Source organism: Ovis canadensis, chromosome 2 (assembly GCF_042477335.2).
Source record: "Ovis canadensis isolate MfBH-ARS-UI-01 breed Bighorn chromosome 2, ARS-UI_OviCan_v2, whole genome shotgun sequence".
Classification (NCBI taxonomy): Eukaryota; Metazoa; Chordata; class Mammalia; order Artiodactyla; family Bovidae; genus Ovis; species Ovis canadensis.
The window spans coordinates 144,313,382-144,339,874 of NC_091246.1; the positions used below are offsets into that span (position 1 = coordinate 144,313,382).

At 44.9% G+C, this 26,493-nt stretch overlaps 1 protein-coding gene and 1 long non-coding RNA gene across 2 annotated transcripts in view; one reads left to right on the forward strand and one right to left on the reverse strand.

Annotated features, from left to right (window-relative positions):
* Positions 1 to 8,425: 8,425 nt before the first annotated feature.
* SP5 (Sp5 transcription factor) lies at positions 8,426 to 11,721 on the reverse strand. Its single transcript, XM_069577295.1, has 2 exons — positions 10,868 to 11,721; positions 8,426 to 10,165 (listed from the first exon to the last, which is right to left on the reverse strand). Exons 1-2 carry the CDS (start codon positions 10,916 to 10,918, stop codon positions 9,023 to 9,025), a joined length of 1,194 nt encoding a protein of 397 aa, XP_069433396.1. The 5' UTR covers positions 10,919 to 11,721; the 3' UTR covers positions 8,426 to 9,022.
* A 3,165-nt stretch (positions 11,722 to 14,886) lies between these two features.
* Positions 14,887 to 26,493, forward strand: part of LOC138433893 (uncharacterized) — a 37,174-nt gene continuing 25,567 nt past the window's right edge. Inside the window, exon 1 of the long non-coding RNA XR_011254499.1 lies at positions 14,887 to 15,047. This is a non-coding gene — a long non-coding RNA (uncharacterized lncRNA). The remainder of the gene's footprint in view (positions 15,048 to 26,493) is intronic.

A 26,493-nucleotide genomic window follows, 5' to 3' on the forward strand; every position in this document is an offset into this window, starting at 1 on the left:
TCACAGAGTGCACCCTTGATCTTTCAAGGTTCTGGGGAAATCCTTGGGACCATGCCACAGTCAGCATTAACCTAGCTTTTTGTTGTCATTCACTAAGTGTTCTCCTACAGTACCCCAAATCAATGATGGACAGTTCAGGTTTGGAGGCAGAGAAAGAGGCTCAAGAGAAAGGGGCTCAGAGAAAAAACTTTGAAGCTATTCTCATTTATGTTACAAGTGTCCCTGGAACTTATAATTCATAACATCTTTCTATAATTCCAAAGGTCAGAAATCAAATGAATAACATTTCAAAGAAATGTTACAAAATCATGCTTTGGTTTGACAAACAGACCTGAGATGAGCCAAGAAAGATTTGGTGGAGAAGAAGATGGGCTGAGGAGGATAGCAGAAAAGTCAGAGGAACTGAAGGCTCTGGGTTTAGATAAATATCTACAACTTCCTAAATTTTTGCCTCCACTGAAAAGCCCTAGGGCTCTGCATTTGCTTTAAAAAGGCTTTTTTTTTTTTTCCTTAAGCAAAACAAAGGCTTGAAGCAACGGTGTTTGTGTTTTAGAAATGCCGTGTTTGCGTTTCTATAGCATGGAGTGTACCTGTATTTCCACTCATAGTAGTATAGTTTATACATGCCCTATGATAATTATTAGTCATCCAATGACACTAGAAAACCAAACTGCTTATTTAGCTGAGTATTCCTTTGAAGGAAATAGACGTTGTTAAAAGTCATTGTCACATGTGTAGGGGAAAATTCCACTAACATATGGAATATGATTGGTGATTCAAAAACGTAAATCTTCTGTGTGTATTCAAATACTATGATAAAAGGACAATTATCTACATAATTGTATACCATGCACAGAAGAATCACTCTACAATTAAGACTATTGCTGTCTTTTCATCAGGAGTTAGAAGATTGTCAATTGAGTCTCTCGATTGGGTGAGGGATTTCAGCCAAGTGGCCTGTCCATTCTCTATTTCCACAGAACAGCTTGTAAGTGGTAGGCTTGAATTTGCTCATTTCCACAGATTAATCTTATGCATTATTAAAGGTGCAATCTTCTAAACTAGTGGTTCTCAAAGTTGAGCGTGCATTGGAATCACTTGCAGGACTTATTAAAACACATTTTGCTGGGTCCTTTCCCCAGAGTTTCTGATTTAACAGTTCCAAGTTAACTTGGAACTGGACCCAAGAATCTGCATTTCTAACAAGTTCCCAAGTGAGGCCAATGCTGCTGGTCTGGGGACCACACTGTCTTGAACTCTCAGCTCTATGTAAAAATCGAAATGATTTCCGAATGCTGGAGGTGGAGTTTGTGGACTGTTTGTGAAAGCAGAAATATTTAAGGCATAAAATAATTTAATATTGTTTTACCTGCAGTAATTTCTCTTTCCTTTGTGTTGTAATAGGAGGTTCATTAGTTGCTTTTTACTTAGGCCTTGTATCACATTCATTTGTGTACCTGCCTTATCTCCTTTATGATTGTGAGCTCTTTGAAGGTTTGTGTTCATCTTTGAATCCTCAATGAACCTTAGTCATCGAATAAAAGGTGAATTGAATTTAGTTATGTATACATGTTTTGAATTTGTTTTGCCTGAGTTTTCTGCATCTAGTATTATAAATAACAAATGATGGATTAATTATGTGGCTCATATTCTTAATTATATATATCAACATAACTGACTTCAAGGCAATGATGTCTTTAATTTAGCTAGGTCAAAGCTTGTAAATCTAAATAGTTATATTAACATAATTATTGAAAAGTTGCTTTTACTTTTCAGTTCTGTCACTGTACTATGAAATTTCTATGCATATAAACAGGACTTGGCGATGTTCATCATGATACAGCATTTATGAAGATCGACACCCCCAGAAATGTTATCTTCAAAAACCAGCCTTAAGAACATGTGAATACATTCTGATAATATTCTGCAGAGAGGCTAACTGATTTACCCCAAATTACTTTGCTCCTCTTCAATGCCTTTAACTATATATTTTCAAAACCTGGATTTCTGACAGCAGTTGCCAGAATGCCAGGAATACCCAAAGTACTGTTGTATCTTTAGTAGCCTTAATAAAATATATTTGGATTTTTTGGTTTACAGATTTTAGATTTGAAGCATTTCAGCTTGAGAAGAGCCTGTAAAGATGCTCCAAGTTCAACTTGTTGAGGTCCTCATCTCCCTGACTGCTTACTCATACTCAGCTTAGGTTTAAAAAGAAGAAACCATTAAAGAGAAGAACCAACCTGGGGTAAGGAAGGCACTTTCCAGGAGTCCATTCCAACTGAGAAAGTGATCAAGCCTTTTCCTTCAGCTTCTACACAGTGACCCTATTTCCACCCCTTTAGGAATGTCCTATCTAAACAGGATCCTCCAAATATCTGTTATACCCCATGGTCCTGTTATTCCCTCTGATCTGCTTCCCTTTCCCCCACTTCAAGATCTCCATGCTACAGAAGCAAGGGGGCAGCTGCAGCGCTGTACCCAGCTTCCAGCACCTAGCTGCTCAGGACGGGCGGGCCTGCTATTCACAAGCCTGAATAACAGTTTTCTCCTTAGAAAACTCAGCAACCTTCTACTCCAAACCCAGACTCAGTATAAAATCTGTCACGACAATGACTTTTCTTGGCAGTTGTCTGTGGTACTATGGAGAGATGACATGAACTTCATCAAGGATCAAACAGAGGAGAATAACGACTTTGAGAGAAAATGAAGTCTGCATTAAATATAGGAACACTAACAAGGAATAAAAACAGCTAAATGCTTATAGGTCCTTAGCTCAATAAATAAAGAGCTGTGTTTATAAATTTAGGTAATTGTCTTTTTAATGCTTTTTACTAATTAAAATTTATCCAACTGGGTATTAACTCAAACCATAATCCTCTACCATATTTTACAATTTTACTCTTAATTGTGATGGAAATACTTTTCCACCACAATTGGAAGTAAAATGATGTTCACAAATCCACAGTAAACAGCAGTCATATACTGCAAAAATAAAACATGATTTGAATCTATAAATAGAACTCTAAATTTCACTCACTCACATGTAAAATTTAGACCAAGGAATATAAATGTCTATTAAAAAGACAATAGGTTTTAAATAACCAGAGTTTAGAATCCTGTCATGTCCTGCATAATAGAGAACAAAATAAAATAACAGGCAAATATACACCAAGAAAAGGAAGAAAGACATATGACACAAAATGAGTTTCCAGGCTAGAGATGGACACAGATATATCAAAGATATGTGGCAACCACAAGCAGAGACGTACAGAATATAAGAATAAAACTTGCAACGTACAGAATATAAGAATAAAACTTGCAGAGTCAGAAATAAGAGAAATAAGCTTTCATGGTACCTTACACAGAGCTTTAGGAAATTGCTACTGAACACTTTTCAAATTAAGACACGTTTTCCCAACTGTAAACATAAATGAGGATTTACCTTATATACTTGCCTTGTGAATTGGCTGAAATTAAGCTGAGGGCTAGATGTTTTTCACCCATGTTTTAGGTTATGCTAAACACAAAATCATTAGAAAGCAACCATGCAACTGAACAGTTTAACCTTTTTTAACTTTGTGTTAAAAAATTTTAATACACTTATTTGTTAACCTTGTATTAAAAAATCAGGTGACATCTAGATATAGCCTTAGACCTCAGAAAATTTTAGTATATTTTTGATGTTATTGTTTTGGCAAATAATGAAAAAATAGTTTTGCTATAAAACAAACTTTCATGTTACAGTGGGCAGACCAAATATTCATCATGCTGAAACAACTTTTTGAGAACTGAAACCCTGCAGATTTTTCATATACAGACATTCCCAACTTACGATAGCTCGACACTAATATTCTGATTTTCTGATGGTGTGAAAGTGATACACATTCAGCAGATACCAAACTTCAGATTTTGATCTTTTCCTGGACTAGCAGTGTGCTGTAGGATATTCCTGTGATGCTGGGCCAGGCAGTGAACCACCGTCACCAGAGAGCCAGACAATCACCAGAGTAAACAAACAAAATGCAATCATCCTGTACCTACACAACCATTCTGCTGTTCACTTCAGTACAGGATCGAATAAACTGCCTGAGACAATCAACACCTTATTATAAAATAGCCTTTGTGCTAGATGATTTTGCCCCGTTGTAAGTACTCTGAGCATGTTTAAGGTAGCCTAAGCTAAGCTAGGTTAGGTGTATTAAATGCAATTTCAATTTATGATATTTTCAACTCATGATGAGTTTATAGGGAGGTAACTTCATTATAAATCAAGGAAGATCTGTATCCAACTAGGAACTTGATTTATTTCCCCTGAATTGAATTTTGGCATTAGGTAGACAATCAAAATCTATTAGTTAATATAGTTTATTATGTGTTGTGCAGAAATGACTGCAGTTCACATGCATGGTTGAATTATGAATTAAGTGTCAAATACCCTGTTGGGGATTATGCTTCAGCATAATTGCTAAAGACATGGAAGGAGAAGTATATAAAGTCTAGAGAGGGAAGTCATCAAAATGTCAGCATGAAAATGAATACTATATCAATCATCACATGCAAATCTTCAGTTGATAAAAAACTGTTAACAGTGAAACTGTGAAACTATTTTTAAAAAGTTTAAGATTGTCCATAACTGTTTGATTACCTCTTTGCTGAACAATATCACTTATTCGTTATAGAAAGGACCATTATATAAGTTATTTTACAGTGTCCATAAATTAATTTGAACAATGCAGACTCTTTAAAAACAATCGAGGAGCAATTAACACAAGGATCTTTATGCAAAAATGTGCTGAGTCTGAACACCAGAGAAAAACTTACTGTTTACACATATATTGAATTGCTACATGAATCAGGTCACCATCAGAGTGGCCCAATAATGAAACCTGTCATTTTGGTGTATTATTCTAAATCTATGTCTCATTAGCAACATTCACCTTTCTATCAGCTGTTTTCCTTATCCGTTCCTAGTTTATTACACTATTTTGGCACATGTTTTCATTTCAGAGCTGCCCTTGGTCTCACCATACTCTTCTAAGTTCCCCATTACACATTAGTATGACTTGCTTTGAGTGGCCCTCAGTTTGGTACATTAGCAAAGCATAATTACAATTACCATAAAACAAAGCTTAAGCCTTGAATCTGATTCCTTAATCGACGATTTTCTAGTGAGACAGTGTTAGTTTATACAACTAGTCATTATTTAACGTGGTCAGCTAACACAAATAAAAGTAGTTCACAATTTTTGAGCTCTGAACAACTTAGTAGGTGTTAATGTAGGCAAGTGACCGCTTTAGTGACATTCTGTGAAACTCTCACAGTAGACCCAAAACAAATGGGAAAGACACTGCTTTAAACTGAATACCTACAGTCTAGAAGTATTAGGATAGAAATTGTGCTGAAAAACTGCCTTTTCTACAAATACTGTTTGACATGGGTTTCTGCCAGAAGCAATCTCATCAATATTAATTTTTCAAATAGGTAGGTTAAAGGAAAATAAAGCCACATATACAACACAGTGAAAAGACTAATACAATGGTGAATAATGCAGTTGTATTTGAACATAATTTACTTTCATTACCAAAACTATTCCAAGTTAGTGGTCAGCTAAAGGTAAATCTGCACAATTATTCCTCAAGAAAAGCAGAAAACTATCGAGTTGTTAACAAGTTCAGAAACATGTCACTCCAAATTACCTAAATTAGTGATGACTCAGTTTCTCCATGTTCTCACATTTTCAGTCAAATGGTTCATTTATCAGCTGTGTTAAGCTTAATCACATCACACTTATTTTAGAACTTTCTGAAATATCTTTATATTATATACATAACAGAAACGCCTTTATATTATATTTGCATGCCACTAAAACAGTTGCTTAAAAAATGTCTATTGACACTTGAAGCCATCATTAACATAGTTTCTTCAATTGGTTTTTAAAACTCAGTTGAATTGGGTTCTGGGGTCTTTAGGTAGAGCCTTGAATCCAGTTGGTGGATTCACCTGGATTCAAACTCTTTTTGGATGATGGCTAAGTTCCAAATAAAAACTAAAGTTTAGTTTACATTAACAGTAATTTGCTTCTGAACTTTTAGATTTGAATTTCATTAAAATTTCTGCTAAGTGTGCTTAATTTACATATTTTATGCATATTTCTTGCATACTGATGTATTTTAAAATAATTTTTGGAAGTCCTAAGTGGTTAATACCATAGTAGGTTGCAGTTCAATAAAACAAATGAAGCATGCAGCAGCAGTTCACATTTTAACAGCTTTCATAAGCTGATACATTTCTTCACTGCCCAATTTGTATTTCTGAGCATTTATTAGCTTATTTTTCAGTATAAACATGAAATGCTTTCCTACACTTGGATAATAATATCACATTATTGTGACTTCCTGGCTTCTACTTGAATAATGGCATAGAATTTTTTTCTAAAGTAATTGAAATAGATTTGCACTGATAGGAAGGAACAGTCTTTCAGCTGTACCTTTGATCTAGAGCCTGTACTTTTACCAAGCTTTTAAAATTTGCAGGTTCAACTAAGTAAAAACATAAGAAAGTGATCTGTCATCAGATGACTTCATTCTACCTAAATTATAAATATTGTATTTTTATATAAATTCCATATATTTTACCTTTCTCTTCACCATCACAAAGGCATAAGAAAACTGTCTTCAACACCTTATCTGTTTAGATACTAAATTTCATACATTTTACCTTTTTTTTTCTTAATGACAAAGTTAAAGTTACAAAGAAACTTTATCTTCAACACTTCATCTGTTTGAATACTAAACAATCATAGCTGTCAATAAGCTAGTAGATTCACTACAGTATTGTCAGTTGTATTTCTTTACCAAGGGCATTCTCTTTCACATTAAAAGAATCATTTCAAGCCTAAAGGAAGCCCTTGGTGTTTTCACTCTCTAACAAGGATTTCTCTTTTCCTACCATCTGCCAAAAAACCTTTCTGGCTCTGAAGTCAATCCCAGGGCGTGGTTCAGGTGTGAGAGTTTCTGTAATTCTTCTTAGAAATGATTCTCAAGAATCTTGATGTAGATTAAGATCACACATTAGATGTATATTAGTGTTACTGTGCAGCCTCTTTATTACTATCACTTGCAAACTGTCATAGCCTTGAGAATTTAGGCAGCTCAAACTGCCCTTCCCAGGTAAAGAATTCCAGTCTGTCACTGAATAATTCCCAAATCTCTAATGAGAGTAACTGGTTCTAAGACCAATTCCCATAATGATTTTAGTAGTTATTACCTTGTCCCAAATTACAAAGTAAAAAATGCTATTTCTTAGGCGTGTAAAAGTAATTTTCATCTCAATTATGTTGCTGGTTGAATTTTACTTGATACATCAGGTCTTGGAGCACAACCCTCCTGCTTTTCAAGAACTTACCCCTAAGTTTGACTTCAAACAAAAGGCAAGGGAACACAGTGTGTTAACTGTGAAATCCTATCAATTTATATACACCTCTACTACCATGAAAAAAACTATTTAGTTCCATGGAAATTTGGCATTAATGATGCCAGTCAATTTAACACTGACAAAACTGGGAACAATTTCTGTTCTTTGCTAGTTCTAAGTCAGAAATTGAGGTTTCAGTTTCAGGTTAAAAACTCAAACAGTTGTAAACTTCACATTTAAAATTTCACATTTTAGAGACAGGTGAAAAACCTAGAGATGAGTATTCCCGGCTCCTTCCTGAGAAAAATCTTAGTCTACTGCAGTGATCGAAAAAATAAAGTCCCAAGACACAAAAGGGAGCTAAACTTCCAGGCCTAGGGAGAAATCCCAAAGTGGCTATTGTGAAACAATACTGGTATGATTTCCACAGCAAAAGAATTAAGAAGAGAACAAGCAAGACAAAGTTGTGTATCATGACGGGGCTGAAATACAGGAGAGGCGGTTCTTTCCGGGGCAAAGACCCACCTGGGAAAAAGGGGCCCCCAGTTACTCGGTAACTGTCCAGAATCTCATCTTGAACAGATCCTTGAGTTACTAGCACTTCTGCAGACCGCAGCATGGCCGGCTGCCAGGAGGAAGCCCAGTTTACCTGTGAACTCTGAGAGTATCAACAACCAGAAAGACACAGGCAATTCACCAGATAAAAAGATCGCGTACTATACGTACAGCAGGTATCAACTTTTAAAAGAAGCCAGACAGTCTCCGGTCAAATCCTAAGGCCGCGCGAGAAACTCAAGGTGTGATGGGAAAATCCTACCCTAACCTCTTAACCACAAAACTGACCCTGCCCTCCTACTTTCCGCATCTTTGCGCCCAACTTAAGTGACCAGAACCTTCCAAACCAAAGAAGCCTCGGACATAGGCAGCCCACAGCAGCCTTCAAATTCCTGGCGAAACCTGACCGCTTTGTAAAGCCTCCCGGAAGAAGAAAAGATCAAGTGAGACCGGCTCAGCGGGGTCTTGCCGAGGTGACCCCGGAGTTAACGTATTTATTTTCACGCTGCAACTGCTGATTGCTTTACAGAGACAATTCATGCTGTAGCTCTGCATGGAGCTGAGGACAAAAGTAACATTTTAATTAATGTTATTATAATTATTAAGAAAGCTATTAAATAACCTGTACAGAGCCCGGCCCAGTCCTAGCAAAAAACTCGAGCACTATTTCAAATCTCTCAAGGTCCTTCCGTTTTGATTTCAGTAGCGTCTGCTGTACACAAAGGTCAGCCCAGGGTGGATCCCCCTAAATGCAGATTCTCCCAGATTGGGGGGAAATGGTTGAGAGCCTCTTTTTCTTGGCGCCGAGCTCTCAACTCCACCACCCCTGCTCCTCCCGGATACAGGGTCCCGTCCACAGGCCGGCCAGGGAGTTGGAGGCCTGGCGTCGCTCTGGGAGGAAGGCAAGCAGGAAGAGGCAAGTGCCTCTGTTAGGACTCCCCTTGGCCGGCTGCCCACAGGCGCCCCACCCCCCCACCTCGCCCAACCTCCCCGAAGAGGTGCTGGGTAGGGAGCCCGAGGCAGGAGAGGTCTCGAGTAGCCCCAAATGGGCTTACAGGTCCCGCGGGTCCTCCCGCTTTACTCCGGCCTCAGCAACTTTGAGCTTCTTATTCTGGTGCGTCTTGACGTGCTTGGCGAGGTGGTCGCTGCGCATGAAGCGCTTGCCGCACTCGGGGCAGGCGAAACGCTTCTCGCCCGTGTGAGTCCGCAGGTGCCGCTGCAGCTCGTCCGAGCGCGTGAAGCTTTTACCGCAGAAGAGCCAGTTGCACACGAAGGGCCGCTCGCCGGTGTGCCAGCGCAGGTGCGCCTTCAGGTGCGACGTCTTGCCGTACACCTTGCCGCAGCCCGGCACGTGGCACACGTGCTGCTTCTTCTTGCCCGGCTCTGCCTCCGGGGCGCCGCCCGCCGCTTGGCAGTTGGGGCAGCGGCAGCGGCGGCACCTCCTGGCCGTGGCCGCCAGGGGGGCCTTGGTTTGCAGCAGCGCAGCGATTTGGCTCTGGTACTGCGCGAAGTCCGACGGGCCCAACACCAGGCCCCGCTGCAGCGCGGCAGCGGCAGCTGCAGCGGCGGCCGCCGAAGCGGGGAAGCGCGGCGCGTGGGGGGCCCCGGCGCAGGGGCCAGAAAGGCTGCCCCCTGGAACCCCCGAGGTTCCCGGACCGCTGCCGGCCTGCGGGATACTCCACCACGGGAGGTCGTCGGGGGCCGAGTTGGGGGACAGCTGGCGGCACGTGGGCGGCGGTGGCGGCGGCGGCGGGGGCAGCAAGTTGGAGTAGCCGGGGGGCAGCGCGGCCTGGGCCGCGTAGGGCACGTAGGCGGGCGCGCAGCTGGCGGGCAGCGCCGCCATGCTCGAGGGCAGCATCTTGACCGGCGAGAACTCGTAGGGGTACGAGGGGTCGGCAGGGGGTGTAAGCGGCAGCTCGTGCGCCGCCCCGAAGGACGGCTGCAGGTGCGATTTCTGTGGTGTCAGCCCCAGGCTGGGGTGCGGGGGCGGCAGCGCGCCGGGCGAGTGCGCCGGCATGTCAGCGGTCCACGGGTGAAAGAGCCTGGAGGGCGAGCCCAGCGCGGGGTCGTAGGACACCTGCAGGAAATCCGGGGGCGCCGTGGCGCCCGGCTGGCCGATACGGCTACAGGTGGCGGCTAGCAGCGCCAGGGGCGAATGCTTGCCCAGGTCCGGGGAGGCGCTGGGGGTGCGGTCCTGCATAGGCGGCGGCAGGGGAGGGCGGAGAAGAGACAAAAGGTTAAGCGCTCCAAGCGCGGTCTCCGGGTCGGCCCGCCTCCCGCACGCCGGCTGTAATACCGCCGCCCCTCCCCTGTCCCGGCTGTCCCTCCCCTGGCCGCCGCACCCTGCGCACGCACCCACCAGTTAGGGGAAACTTTTGGTGCCCTCGCTACCTGGAGGCAGAAAGCGCGAGCGCTTCCTGTTAAACTACTTGGTGCAGAGAGTTGCTATCCAGTCTCAGAGGGAGCAGGCACAAAGTAGGAGGGGAGAGAGATCCGACGGGCCACTCCCGACTCCGCGGTCAGAAAGGGTCTGGAAACACCCACAGCCCGGCTGCTCATCTACCTTCCCTCCCATCTTTTAAGCTCTCATTTCCACTCTACTCTCGCGCTCCTCCTCCGCCCGCCCCAGGAGGGCCCAGCGCGGTGAGCTGGGGCCGGTTCTCAGCCAGAGGCGCACCTCCGGACAACCCCCGCAAACGCGCGTCCCTCCCCCCAGAGGCCACTCTCTCGACGCCAAGGTTGGGTGTGAAGTTGGTACGGGCACCCCTAGGTCTCGCTTCATTGACACCCACCTAGCGGGATTCTCTTTGAAATTCAGGAGGCACAGAGTACAAGGAAAGATCCAGACACGACCCTTCCCACCTTTCCCTCGCCCGCCTCCAAGCCCAGCCCTGACCTGGAGGAAGGCCTGCAGCGAGTCGTTCCGGAGGACGGCCACGGCGGCCATGGCTACGGCTTGCGGGCCGCTGGCTGCGGAGCAGGGCGCTGCTGAGGCATGGAGACCCGAGGGCGAGGACGAAGGGCCGCCTAGCGTCCCTTCCCGGCGCCCGCCCTGCGCGCTGGGGCCTTCCCTGCCCGCGCCCCTCGCCGCACCCGGCTCGCTCGCCCAGCGCGCGGTCTGAGCGCTTCAGGATCACCTCCAAGAATTTGATAAGGACTTTGCTGGGCCGCCAGCCAGTCAGAGGGAAGATTTATGGCTTTGAAGTTTGCCGCTACCCAATCATCAAAGAATAGCGGCTCTTTCAGAAGCGAAAGCAAATCCTTTGAATCCACAAAGCTCCTATGGTGTGTTTGTTGGTCTGGATAAAAGAACTGATTATTAGGGGGGATGGGAAGGGAGGAGATAAAGGCGGGACAATTAATGAAGTAATCACTATGTGGGAAATGTATATACACAAATAATTGGATTTTCCTGATCAAAGGGGGCCTTGCCGCCTGGAGACCCGCGCTTGGGTTGCTTGAGACACTCGATCTCCCTCTTCCCCCTACTCCCTTGCAATTAAAGATTTGCACCGAGGCAGCGCCCAAAGTGACAAAGTGTCTTTGTTATCTCCAGAGAAATCTGCCTTCGGCTTCCAGGCGCGGGACTTGGAGACGAAGATGAGGGTAATTCTCTTCTCCCGACGTACTTAACACCCTACAGCCGGACAGCAGACGCAGAGGACCGAGCACATCCTCATTCCGAGCACACCTTGGACCCGAGGGAGCCCCGCACCCAGCTGCCGCGTGCTCCCGCCTCCATCTCCAACCGGGCGGCAGCCGAGAGGCCGGCAGCTCTGTGACCCTGGGCGGGGCGGGGCGGCCGCCCAGGGCGCAGGATAGTAGCGCACACGCTCCAGTGCCTCCCGCCTCACTTGCGACGTTCCTCCTGGCGATCTGGAAGTTCTCGGGCCACAACTTTTGCAAATAGTGAGCCTGGGAAAATCCCAAGCCGTGATTACCGCCGAAGCCAAGCTTGGCAGGACACCCAGGGCAACCCGAGGGAAAAATATTTGCTATCTCGCTTTTCTCTCTCTGGGCAGGGCCCTGACCTCTATGCTGCTGCTGCTGCTGCTGCTGCTAAGTCGCTTCAGTGGTGTCCGACTCTGTGCGACCCCATAGGCCCCACTGAAACCCCCAGAGATACTAGAAATCCCCACCGCCGCGCTAAGGCCCGCCAGGTGAGTGCGCCGTCTTGCAAACTGCACACACCTGCAGGGAACTACCGGGAGAAAACAGTAAGGCGCCGGGGAGAAAGCCTGTAGGTGCTGTCGTTGAGCAAACCAGAGATTGTACGAGGGTGGCTCTCTAAGTGGAAAGAAAAGTCCGTAAAAACTGTTGTTCCTGTCACCTTTGTAAAGAAAAAGTTCTTCAGTCTCGGGACATGCTTCCTTGGGGTCAGGAAAACGCTCCCCACAGTGTATTCTCCCCCAAACCTTCGCAGCCATTGCCCAGCCGAGGAGGGACAGCTGGCTATCTTCCTGCCTCCGGCCCAGGGCGCGTCCTGCGGGGGCCGTCCGGACACCCAGATCTCCTCACCTGGTAGGGCAGGCAGTGTCCTCACCGCGTTGGAAGGCATTAGCGGCCGGGAATAGCCGCTGAGGCCTCCCACCGGCGGCCACGGTCCGTGTGACCGCTCAGCAGAGTGGGCCTCCTGGGCTGGGCCTACTCCGCTCCGCGTGCAACCTCCGGGTACGCCGCCTCCTCCCTGCGAGGCCCCGGACCGTGCAGGGATCCTCTGAACCATCTTGCATCCAGCCTTCCTGGGTACGGTTCTCTTGGTACCCCAGGAGACTTACATGAGAAGTCGGATCAGGTGGTCCAACTTGCCGTGCGGCGCCAGCAGTTAGCCCAACACCAACTTCTGATTCGGAGTCTGGGCCGTGTATCGGTGCCCTCTGCACTCGGCAATGGCACTGCACTCCAGTACTCTTGCCTGGAAAATCCCATGGATGGAAGAGCCTGGTGGGCTGCAGTCCATGGGGTCGCTAAGAGTCGGACACGACTTCACTTTCACTTTTCACTTTCATGCATTGGAGAAGGAAATGACAACCCACTCCAGTGTTCTTGCCTGGAGAATCCCAGGGATGGGGGAGCCTGGTGGGCTGCCGTCTATGGGGTTGCACAGACTCGGACACGACTGAAGCGACTTAGCAGCAGCAGCAGCAGCACTATCATTGTATGCTGTGTGCTTAGTCGCTCTCTTGTGTCCGACTCTTTGCGACCCCTTGGACTGTAGCCCACCAGGCTCCTCTGTCCATGGGGCTTCTCCAGGCAAGAATATTGGAGTGGGTTGTCATGTCCTCCTCCAGGGGATCCTCCCAACCCAGGGATCAAACCCAGGTCTTCCTCACTGCAGGCGGAATCTTTACCATCTGAGCCACCAGGAAGCCCAACACCAGCCCATCCTCCGTGCCCAAAGCCAGCAAATAAACTTCTTGCTGAAGAGGAATGGTCTGAATGCAGCCCAAATACTATGTTTGAGCACTTTGCAAGCCCTGTACTTGCATGCCCCTCTTCTTTCCAACAAGGTGCCACCCAAGATCAGTGAGCAGTGACTGTACAGCTCGGCTGACACAGTCTGACTGCTGAAGAGGTGGTCCCAGTGCCCTGGGGGCCAGGAAAGGGAGGGGACTTAGTGTTTTGCTTCCGAGGCCAGGCAGACCTACATCTTTCCACAGGAGACCAGAAATCAATTACGTGCGAAACCTGGGACAGGAAGGAGCCCTTTCCCGCATAACTGTCAGAGGCCAGGGAGTCCTACGGTGCACACTCATGCAGGCACCTGTCCGCACTGTGGAAGCAGACCTGGTCCCTTAGTGAGCTTCCTTTTGAGCTCCTGTAAGCTCTTCGACCTCCACTATCAATGCTTGAGGGGAGTGCCGCCCGGGCTAGGACAAGCAAGCTAGAGGCATTCTTATTTGCCAAATCGGATCGCTATTTAAACAAAAAGGCTAGAAAACCCAATTCACAACTCCATAGTTGTTACAGAAGAGAACCTTTTCTCCAAGATGCCCCATTAGCCAATACACCTCCATCAATGGCCAGCAGGGAGAGAGTACTGACTTGGTGTTAATAGCTCCGACTCTGAAACTCTGAAGGCAGATTTCTAGATGCCACTTTTCAGTTGGTGACATTGGCCAGCAGGTTACTCAACTGCCTTGTGCCTCAGTTTCCCAGTTTGTAAAATGGGGGTTATAGCACTGCTCACCATGTAGAGTCTTCATAGGCTTAAAAGAGGTGAATATATTCAAAGTCTTTCGGATAGTGTGGATGCACAGTAGACCCTCCGGTGACTGAAGCCCTGGCTCTGGGCCTCGCCTCCATCTGTGAAAGCCCTCGGGGATTCCAGCCCTCCCAGGCGCAAGCTGGAGTTTGGAGAGAGACTTTTACAAAGTGCTGTTTATCCGCTCTCTCTTTGCACTTGGGGCTCCTGGAAAACTTATTCTTAATGAAGTAATGTTCGGTGCGTCCATTAAAAATGCAATGCCGGGAGATCAAAGTACAATATTTATTTTAGAAATTTGTTGCAATCACCAAGAGATACAGGTATCAAGGCCAAATGTCAGTTCCGTTACACAAAGCCCGGCGCCCGGGAAGAGCGTGTGGCTGCTCTGCCATAATGTAAAGAGACATCAAAGACCAAGCGCGAGGCAGAAGTGCGCAGCCGGGAGGAGGGAGTGAGCCCGGGAGGGCCGGGCGAGCCCCAGACGGCTCGGGGGCTGCGGGGGCGGGGGTCAGTTCAAAGAAGTATCCGCTGGGGCGCTAGTTCGCAGGAGGGAAGATTTAATGGGCTTTCCTTTGTTGGTGGGTGTGTTTGTGCATGGAGGACCCAGGAACTCCTCTGTGGTCCTCCCGCCTGAGGGCGGAGGCGGGGGTGGGGGGCAGGGGTGGGAAGCGGCGAATGGGGAGCAAACTTTAACCGTGGCGGGGGGCGGGGAGGTTGAATACTAGCCTCAGGGCGGCGGCTGGCGCAGTGGAGCGGCTCTCGCAGCAGCTCTCCAAGCAGCAGGGTTCCAGGCTGCGAAGTTTGCCTGTCGGTTTCTTCGAGGGCGGGCGGCGAGTGCTGACGGGGTGCCACCTGCGAGGAGAGGCGGGTAGGTGAACCCGCACAGGAATTCCCGCTATGGACGGACCTGCTGTGCGCGCTGCAGAATCCACTACGGAAAAACGTTGTTTACTGAGAGCTCTGGGGTTGCAACTTCGTGATGGGCCTGGTAACTCTCCTCAGGCATTTTCTTTCAGCAAATGAGACCCATGCCCCTGGGATCAATCCAACAGGTCTCCCGTCTTCGGTTGACTTAAAAAAAAAAAAAAAATCTATACATAATTTAGGTAATTTCAACAAATTCTTAATTCACTGGCTCTTTAGAGCAGTGTGTTGTTTGACTGCCCAGTCTCGCCCCCACTCTGCGAAAGGCTTAACCTTGCAAGATTTCGCATTCATCTAGTTAATACAGTACCAATCATTGCTTTATTAAAGGTGCTGGGAGGGGAGAGGGCAGAATTTTCCTGGTGGTAGTAGAGCAGAGTCGCAGGAGGATGACTGTGCGTTTTCTTCAGCCATCTACAACCAAGTATTCTTAGAGCAGTTACTCGGCAGCCTTTTGAAGTCCCGCTAGAGGAGAAAGCTGCTATTGTTGTTTTCAACTCTCAACAGAGAAGGGATCAAACTTTGCCCCTTCAATTTGAAAGATTTTTTTCTAATGGTTGGTGGGTGGGTGGGGGTTTCAATCTGACACACTCTAAGTTAACTTTGAGGATTTGGAGATCTTTTGCAGTTTAAACTGTAGACCAAATCACAGATGCCCTAATATTTGTGTCTGAAACAGGGCCTGGATCATTATTACAGCCAAGATGGTTCAGTAACAAGGAATTACAATCTGAGGAATCTTTGGAAAACACAAGCTTAGTTTGAAAGTTTCTTGAACTGGAAACGTTGAATTAACTTTAAGTTTCAGTGGGCTTCCTGATAGCTCGGTTGGTAAAGAATCCACCTGCAATGCAGGAGACCCCGGTTTGATTCCTGGGTTGGGAAGATCCTCTGGAGAAGCCATTGGCTATCTGCTCCAGTATTCTTGGGCTTCCATTGTGGCTCAGCTGGTAAAGAATCTGCCTGCAATGTGGGAGACCTGGGTTTGATCCCTGGGTTGGGAAGATCCCCTGGAGAAGGGAAAGGCTACACACTCCAGTATTCTGGCCTGGAGAATCCCATGAACTGTGAAGTCCCTGGGGTCACAAAGAGTCAGACAGGACTGAGTGACTTTCACTTTCATTTTAAGCTTCAAATTTGGATCAGTATGTAATGGATGGATAAGTGGAATTCTAAATCTAGGAGGGATAATTTATCTCATCCAGTTAGACTCCTGCATTTGATGGCAGAAGGAAACAAGAGTTGCATAAGTGTGTCAGGCCCTTACAGCGCTGTGAACTTCAGCAGATGCTTACTGGTGTTGGGTGGCAGAGCAGAATTGTGTGTAACAGTGTCGTCTGCCTAGTGGTTGGTGCTACAGAACACACTTATGCAGTCGGGACTCAAAGGAGAGCACTACTCAGGGCTGGAGTGGTGAAGGGAGGCTTACGAGGGAGCTGGCATTTGAAGGAGACTTTAAGGACCTATGGAACTTTAATTCATAGAAAAGAGAGGGTAAGATACAGCAATGAAAGAGAACTCCCCTTCAGGGAGAAGCTGAATAACCATGAGAGGTGAAATTCCACATCTTAGGTTTGCTGGTGTAAACACAGTGGAGCCAGGCTAGAGAGTCAAGGACTAGAGTTTGGCCCAGATGCTGTATGTAGGAGGACTTTATGTAGGCTTCTTAGCAGGTGAATTACATAAACTCAGTTCATTTATTAAACTTCCTTCTTTAGGAGGGCTGGCTTGCTGAGCGCTTGGAAGGATAAGTGCAGTCATCTAAGTGTGAGATGGTAAAGGTGTAATCTGGGAACTAGTGTGGGTAGTGAAAGGATGACAAACACTTTAAAGGGAAAAAGAGCAAAACTTGATTGACAGGTTGGAATTAAGAGATGAAACAAAGGGAAAAATAAAGATCCCTCCCTTGACAAATGATGCTGGGAGAGCTGGATACCTACATGTAAAAGACTGATGTTGGTCATTTTATTTACATCACACAGAACAATTAACTCTAAATGGATCGTAGATCTAAATACAAGAGTTAAAGTATAAAAGTCATGGAAGAAAATATAGGATTAAGGCCTCATGACCTTGGGTTAGGCAGTGCCTTCTTAGATACACCAAAAGTGTAAGTGGCGAAAGAAAAAATAAACTGGACTTTGTAAAAATTTATAACTTTGTGCTTCAAAGGATACCATCAAAACAGTGAAAAAACTCATAGAATAGGAGAAAATATTTACTGATGATGCATCTAATAAGAAACTTGTATCCATAATGTATAAAGAAATCTTACAACTCAACAATAGAAAACTAAAGCACTTTTTCAAAAGGCAAAGGATCTGAATAGACATTTCTCCAAAGTAGATATGCAAAAGGAAAATAAGCACATGAAAAGACGCTCAATAGCATTAGCCATCACTGAAATACATTATTTGGCTTTCACAATAGCCAAAAGGTAGAAACAGCTCAAATGTCTATCAGTTGATGAATGGATATACAAAATGTGTTACATTTATATGATGGAATATTATTCAGCTGTAAAAAGTCTGAAATACTGACACCTGTTACCTGAGTGAACTTTGAAAAGCTTATATTATGTGGAAGAAACCAGTCACAAAAGATCATTTATAGGATGTTTCCATTTATATGAAATGTCTAGAAAAGACAAATCCAGAGACAGAAAAGAGATTAGTGGTTGCCAGGCTCTGCGGGGTGGTGGGTAGGAGGAGGAGGGAATGATTGTTCTTGGACTGCTTTTTTCTTTTGGTGGGGGTGAAATATTTTAAGATTGTGGTGATGGTTGCACAACTCTGTGAATATACTAAAAACCACTTTAAATGGATGAATAGTATGATACATGGTTATATTTCAATAAAGCTGTTAAAAATTCAAAAGGAGCCGAAAGCTTAGCCTGTGAAGCGGTAAGAATGGTTCAGTTGCTGATGAAAATGGGAGATTAAGGAAGAAAGACAGACTGGAGTTATGTGGAAGTACTGAATTCATTTTGGGGCTGTTGAGTCTAAACTGTGAGCTGGATGTTCATGGGGGAAATGCTTGCAGAAAGCCAGAAGTGTGGGGAGTGGGCAGTGCAAGTGAGCGATAAGACTAGAGATAAGGAATTACAAACTTTTGAAAAGCAGTGATGGTGGAATAGGTGAGCTCATTGAAGTGAGTGGAGGTCAACCAGGTAGAGAAAAGCTAGAGCAGAATTTGTGAGGAAACTCCAATTAGAAGATGAACAGAGGGAGAAGCACCATCAAAGCAGCCAAGGGAAACAGAGTCAAGAAAGCCCAGAGAAAACAAAAAATGTAGAGGTAGGAGATGAGCAAGAGCACTGGACATGACCAAAGGGGTAAAGAGCTAGAGGAAAGGGTAGTAAGAAAAAGAGTTCATCTGATTTGGGAGGAAACTTTTGAGGATCCATCTTCAGAGCTGAGGTGGCGATAGGAAGAGGATTATGAGTCTAAGCAGCAGCTGGATCCGATAGCAGGGTCAAGGCAAAGGGCTGCATTTGTGTTTTAGGGTGTGGTTAAAAGGAAATGTTAGAAAGAGGGGGTGGTTGTAGGTGGAGAGCCTAGAGACTAGGGGATTGCAGTAGAGATGTGAGGGCTTCCTTTAATGAGGAGCAGAGAGAGGTTAGCAAGTCTAACTGCAGGAAGGAACTTCTGCCGGGGGCCATGCCAAATGAAACTCAAGGGGAAGCTCCTTATTTATTCATCTAAAAGCACAAAGTATGCAGCAGCATGGATGGACATAGAGATTATCATACCAAGTGAAGTAAGCCAGACAGAGAAAGACAAATAATCATATAATGTTACCTATATGTGGAATCTAAAAAAATTGATACAAATGAACTTATTTACAAAACAGAAACAGACTCACAGACAGAGAAAACGAAGTTATAGTTACCAAAGGGGAAAGAGGGGGAGGAATAAATTAGGAGTTTGGAATTAAAAGATACATATTTATATAAAATTAACAACAAGGACCTACTATATAGCATAAGGAACTATATTCATATCTTATACTAACCCATAATACAATAGAAAAGAATCCTTAAAAGGATAAATATGTATACATACATATGCATGTATAGCTGTTACATATCTGAAACTAACACTTTGTGTAAATTAGTTTCACATGTGCTGTGCTGAGTCACTCAGTCATGTCCGACTCTTGGTAACCCCACACACTGCAGCCCGCCAGGCTCCTCTGTCCATGGTGATTCTCCAGGCAGGAATACTGGAGTGGGTTGCCATGCCCTCCTCCAGGGGATCTTCCAACCCAGAAATTGAACTGGGGTCTCCTGCATTGCAGGTGGATTCTTTACCACCTGAGCTACCAGGGAAGCCCAAATCAACCATACTTCAATTTTTTTTTTTTTTAAAGGTACCTGGTAAAGCCACTGCTGAGAGTGAAGGGGGTGGGGGTATTCCACACTGAAAGTGCAGTAGGAAATGATTTGCAGATCAGGTGATGCTTACACCTACTTGTGCCAGGCCTTGTCCTGGGTATTTCACTCCACCACACGCTTAAGCCCTGCCTTGAAGTCCACTCTACTGGCACTTGAATTTCCTCAGACAAGAATGTGGCCCCTGTCTTTACCCCTCCTGTCTTGTAAGGAGACGGACAGTGCAGATGTCCTGCTGTGGGGGCTGTCATGTGGGGCAGGAGGAGGAGTTTTGGGGTGCTACCTGCCTCTGTGGGAAGGAGGTCCCCACATAAACCTGCTGGTTTTTTTTTTTTTGAGGCATATAAAATTGCTTTGGGTTGTAGGCAAAAATATTGCTTTCAACAGCATGGCTATGAGTGATCTTTAAGTGCAGACAAGGTCCCCTTACAAAAAACATCCTAGAAAAGATAGTACCTAGCTTCTTTTCTTAGAGGCTGGCATTGGTGGTACAGTGATGAGCATAGCTGGCTTCCAAATTTCCTTTCTTAAGAATATCGTTTCCTATTTTAGTTTATCTATTAATAGTCATGTTTTAAAATGACCCTGTGTTTTGATTTGTGACAATAATTGCTTGATGCCAGGAGAAATAATGGCACAGAGAAGTGCTTGGGCTGAGGTCATTGTAGGAGCTGGCAGAAGCTCAAGCTCCTTCTGCTCATCTCCCATCTTTCGCGGCTCAGGGAACCCAGTCTGTATGAGTGCAGAGGGTCCGTGCACTCAGGCACAGTGGGGGATCCTGGAGATAGAGAAGATGTGCCCTGCCTGGGGGGTCTGGAATCCAGTACTGAGCACAGAAGAGCTCGCAGTGGAGCCACGGTTGGGTCATGGGACCCTGGGGAAGACATTGATGGCAGATGAAAGAACTGAGGCCCAAAGATGTGAGTGATTGGCTTCCTGAGGTCACACAACACAGTGGAAAAACTGAGTTGTGCCTAAGTTGTTTCTCCAACGCTGATAGAAAATGGGAGTATTGAAAGATTTTCCTTGTCTTGTTACTTATGGGATCATTTTTTCCCCTCTAAAAACAGAAGAAAGTGATAAATCTTTCTGCTAAGCTACACAATAATTTTATACATAAATTTCTGGAAATTTGATCTGGAAATAGCAAAAAATGAAAACATGCATTAATTGGATGCAGGTCTAATAAAGATTCTGTCTGCATAACAAGAAATGAAAAACTCTGGACTTTATCTGTTTTTTAACCCTCTGAGTCTAGCCTCACTCTGGATGGAGGGGTGGGGGGTAGCTCACGGGCTGGACAAAAGGAGTGCTATGAGGTGGTAGGTTTGCAGCACGAACTCTCTGGCGTGCTGGTAGTGGCCTCTGGGTGGCCACCACCTGTGCGCTATGCACCAGGCACTTGCACTTGCTGTGTGCATATGTGACTGCGTCCTGGAGGCTCACACTGCTGCTGCCCATCACAGCGATGTGGGGTCTCATCAAATCTCTCACAACCCTATTTTATGGTGGGGGAAATGTGTCACAGAGGAGTTAAGTTATTTGCCCAGGATCCTATATCCTGTTACTGGACTTGGATCCAGGTAATGTTACTTCAGAGGGCAACCTTTTAACCTTCAGGATACAGTGCCACCCTGAGGAGTGCAAGTCTTTCTGTTATCAGAAAAGCAATGTATGTGTCTGTGGTTCTGCAGGGCTAGTATTAAACAAGAAACCTGGGTAATTTTTTAGCCACGTTACAAGGTGTTTGTTATTTGCCTCATGGTTAAAATGTCAGACACACATGAGATGTCTGCTCTGTGTGTCTCCCAAGGAGAAAGACAGTTTGACCTCAAGGAGGATAGTCTGGACCCATGACCTTTCCTTTCCTGGCTAGAGTACTCTTCTCTCCCCCTTACCCTCATCCCAAGCCACCAGGGGGCACACAGACTCAGCTATTTACCTTGGAAGGTTTAAGGCTCTAATTCTAAGGATATAAGTATTAGTCCAGTGTCTTTAGGGGTCCAGCTGGGGATGGACCAACACAAACATCAGGTCTCCAAGTGTCCCCAGTTCCATTTAAAAGGTCAGCTCACCCATGGGCCTTTTGGTCTTGAGAAACAACAACCTCTTCTGTGGGTTCTAGGATCATGATTTGGTTTCAAGTAGGAAGTGATACCTTATCCTAGCCCTCCCCCTGTAGAATCACTCAGATTCTCATCTCCAATTGTTCTCTTCTCTCTCTTTTCCCTTTTCTTGGCTGCTCTCTTAAGTCTTTCTTGTTTATTATTTTCTAACAGTTGCACTCATCTCTCATGCTAGTAAAGTAATGCTCAAAATTCTCCAAGCCAGGCTTCAATACTACATGAACTTACAGATGTTCAAGCTGAATTTAGAAAAGGCAGAGGAACCAGAGATCAAACTGCCAACATTCACTGGATCACTGAAAAAGCAAGAGAGTTCCAGAAAAACATCTACTTCTGCTTTATTGACTATGCCAAAGCCTTTGACTGTGTGGATCACAACAAACTGAGGAAAATTCTTAAAGAGATGGGAATACTAGACCACCTGACCTGCCCCCTGAGAAATGTGTATGCAGGTCAGGAAGCAACAGTTAGAACTGGACATGGAACAACAGACTGGTTCCAAATCAGGAAAGGAGTACATCAAGGCTGTATATTGTCACCCTACATGTTTAACTTATATGCAGAGTACTTCATGAGAAATGTCTGGCTGGATGAAGCACAAGCTGGAATCAAGATTGCTGGGAGAAATATCAATAATCTCAGATATGCAGATAACACCACCCTTACAGCAGAAACTGAAGAAGAACTAAAGAGCCTCTTGATGAAAGTGAAAGAGGAGAGTGAAAAAGTTGGCTTAAAGCTCAACATTCAGAAAACTAAGATCATGACATCTGGTCCCATCACTTCATGGGAAATAGATGGGGAAATAGTGAGAGACTTTATTTTTTGGGGCTCCAAAATCACTGCAGATGTTGACTGCAGCCATGAAATTAAAAGACGCTTGCTCCTTGGAAGAAAAGCTATGACCAACCTAGATAAGCTTATTAAAAAGCAGAGGCATTACTTTGCCAACAAAGTTCTGTCTAGTCAAAACTATGGTTTTTCCAGTAGTCACGTATGGATGTGAGAGTTGGACTGTAAGGAAGCCGAGTACTGAAAAATTGACACTTTTGAACTGTGGTGTTAGAGAAGACTCTTGAGAGTCCCTTGGACTGCAAGGAGATCAAACCAGTCAATCCTAAAGGAAATCAGTCCTGAATATTCATTGGAAGGACTGATGCTGAAGCTGAAATTCCACTACTCTGGCCAGCTGATGAGAAGAACTGACTCATTGAAAAAGACCAAAATGCTAGGAAAGATTGAAGGCAGGAGGAGAAGGGGATGACAGAGGATGAGATGGTTGGATGGCATCACCAACTCAATGGACATAAGTCTGAGTAAACTCTGGGAGTTGGTGATGGACAGGGAGGCCTGGTGTGCTGCAGTCCATGGGGTCGCAAAGAGTCGGACACGAATGAGCAACTGAACTGAACTGAAGATTTGCCTAGGTGGCTTCTACATGAGGCTCCAAGACCTACACCAGGATTCATACTTACCTCTTGCTTACTGTACTGGTCAGGGTTCAGTTAAGTGAGGAGAATTAGTTCTACCTGATTTAAGCATAAAGGGACTTATTCCAAGGTTGCCAGTGTCTTACAACTTGACTGGAGGGCTGAAGAAACAAAGTCTCAGCTGAGCTTTCAAGAATGACTCCCGAAGCAACACCACAGACCTGGGTGGACAAGGAAGCCACTGCCTCTTGCCAGGATCAGAAGGTGGTGGCATTAGAAAGCTGCCTGCCTATTTGGAAGCCAGTGACACCTGCCTAGCTTCAGAATTATGCCACCTGCACTGTGATCTGTACCTTGTCTCTTGACAACTGTGTGTGTAGGGCTGTGACATTAGGACCTCTGTTATAATTGGCATAGAAAAAACAAATATACCGCAACTGTGCTTACTGATAGAAGCAGCAGAAACACAGTTCCTGCCTTACAATTATGTACTTCTGTCTCCTAAATTTGGTATTCTACATCTGAGTGGCTTAATCTAAATCACAGATCTGGAACCCTAGCTGCAAGAGAGTCTGGAAAATATAGATTTTTAAACTTTCTGGCCTAGAAAGAAATTGGAGTAGCTACTAAGTGAGCCATTCCAAATATCTGCCATGTTTGCTGCTTATGAGGTTGCTTCACTTTGATTCCTAGTCTACATTCCCAGGTTCTCACCTCTCTTTTAGGAAATTGCCCAAGGACTGCTAATCTCTTTCTTCTCATTATAAGTACTAATTTCAGTTCAGTCACTCTGGTCCTGCTACAGTGGAGTTATGTCATTCAGCCAATGTTTATTGAGTCCCTAATATGTGTGCTCCCTTAACCATTTCCTTACCTCATGACTCCTGAGTCCATCTCCAGCTTTAACCTTGATCTTTCTCTAGAACTCCAGCCCATTATTAACTGACATCCTTGAGATTGCCTCAAGAATGTCCTGCCAGATCTCCAAAATAAATACATCCTCAGAAAACATCTCCCTGCTTTCCAAACCAACTCACTGTTCCAAGATTTCTGGTTGGTGGTGCTTAAACTGGTTCACATACAAACTCAGCTGAACTCCTTCCTTCACTCCCCACTTCTATCACTGCTCATTGCATTTCCGTGCTGTCATCCAATTCTTACTTCTTCCTTCTCCCACTTCCATTTTCCTGTTTGGAGCTTTCATTATCTTTCAGCTCCCTTTTCACAGCCTTTGTGGCAGCCTATATTTTCCAGAGAAGATCCCAACAATATCTCTCATCCCATAATCTAACTGGCCTGAGCAACTCACTTACAACCAATAGGAGATGGCAGAAGTGACTTCCAAGGCTAGGTGTGTAAGGGTCAAGTGACTTCCAGCTGGATCTCTTGGAGTGCTTGCTTTCTAGATATTCCCTCCTTGGAATATTCCCTCTTGGAACCCAGCGTGAGATCACCAAGCCACATAAGAGGCTCCCTTTAGGGGCTCTGGTCAACAGTATCAGCTGAGGGCAGGCTCTGGGTCATCCCAGCCCAGGAGCCAACATGAAAGTGAAGAAGCCTGAGAGTGATTCCAGTTCCCAGATGTTTCAGTCAGCCTAGCTGAGGTCCAGACATTATGGAGCAGAGGTGAGCCATCTTTTCTATACTCTGTCCAAATTCTTGACCCAGAAAATCCATGAGCACAGTGAAATGGCTCTTGTTTTACCTCGCTAAGTATAGGGTGGCTTGTCATATTGTAGAGCATTAGGTAAACTGTCCTCAAAGCCATGTTGCACATCATCTGATGATTACCTTGCTAAAACACTGAGCAGCTCATATTTTTACTTTGTTCAGAAAACTGAAATGTCTCCCCACTGAATATGAAATTAATTGTGTTTTCCAGGCTTGCATTCAAGGCACCACATAATTCTGAATCTTCTTGCCTTATTTTCCACTTTAACTCATTACCCACCTTCCATTCCAATCTTACCAGATAGTAACTCTTCACCTGGCTCTGCCTGAAGCTTTCCTATCTCAGTGAATTTTCACAAGCACCGGCCTTTGTTTGGAATTTTAATTTTCTCTATCCAGCAAAGTCCTACCTTAAAGCCAGCTCAAGTCTCTCATCCTCTAGGACTGTGCTGTACAGTATGGTAGCCAGTAGCAACCTGTGACTATTTACATGTAAAGTTAAACTGATTAAAGTGAAAACTCCTTTTCTCACTCTTACTAGCCTCATCCTACTGGACAGCACTTGCTCTAAGAAACCTCTCAGCTTTACCTTTTCCAATTAATTTCTCCTTTCCTACAGAATTATTTATTTGGGTCTTTGTTGTTGCTCACAGGCGTTCTCTAGTTGCACCAGGCCTCAGTAGCTGCAGCATGGGTGTTCAGTAGTTGTGACACATGGGCCTAGCTGCTTTGTGGCATGTGGGATCCTCCTAGACCGGGGACCAAACCAGTGTCCCCTGCTTTGGAAGGCAGATTCTTAAACACTGAATGACCAGGGAATTCCCCCTATAGAATCTTGAACTGCTGTTAGCAATTTTGATCTGAATGACATTTTGAAGGTCATATAATCCAATCCCATAAAATTACAGATGTATCTTGGCTTTCCACTATTCTAGTGCATTGCTCTTTATATGGTAGGTGGGCTCAAACATTTCTTGAGTTGCAAGGAAGCAACAATGAATCTATCTGTCCTAAGCGGTTTCGGTTAAATGACCTCTTTCAACATTTTCCAGTAAAAGACTCAACAAACAACAAATCATATGTCTTTGACAATATATAATCTCCCTGGAGAGCTGCTTCTCAAGTTACAAATGATTTGGGAGGAGGGTCTTTTGGGAGAGGCATCTAGGTATAGACTGTTAAATACTGTAGGGATTTAATTATTTAGGAATCTGTGTATGTTTTGTCTCAAAGGATGCCAATTTTTGCCCAGTCCTCATGACACCTTAACTTACATGTCAGCTGTACATACCACTGAACAAGGAGGAATTTCCTTTACGCTGTTCCTTCTTTGAACAAGGAGGATATGATAACATATAATTACCAGACAGATGAAATTCCATTCAGTTTAAGTTTTTACCAGTCCTCAAGTTATTAAGTTCATACAAATTAGATGCATAAATCTATGGTGTTTCCAGTAGTCATGTATGGATGTGAGAGTTGGACTATCAAGAAAGTTGAGCACTGAAGAATTGATGCTTTTGAACTGTGGTGTTGGAGAAGACTCTTGAGAGTCCCTTGGACTGCAAGGAGATCAAACTAGTCAATCCTAGAGGAAATCAGTCCTGAATATTCATTGGAAGGACTAATGCTGAAGCTGAAACTCCAACACTTTGGCCACCTCATGAGAAGAGGTGACTCATTGTAAAAGACCCTGATGCTGAGAGGGATTGGGAGCAGGAGGAGAAGGGGACTACGGAGGATGAGATGGCTGGATGGTATCACTGACTC

Bases quoted from the DNA above. Each gene is read 5' to 3' on its own strand.
- SP5 (XM_069577295.1), bottom strand. From the start codon at position 10,918: ATGGCCGCCGTGGCCGTCCTCCGGAACGACTCGCTGCAGGCCTTCCTC. The intron at 10,166-10,867 runs GTCAGGGCTGGG...CCGCCTATGCAG, and splicing joins CGCTGCAGGCCTTCCTCCAG to GACCGCACCCCCAGCGCCTC.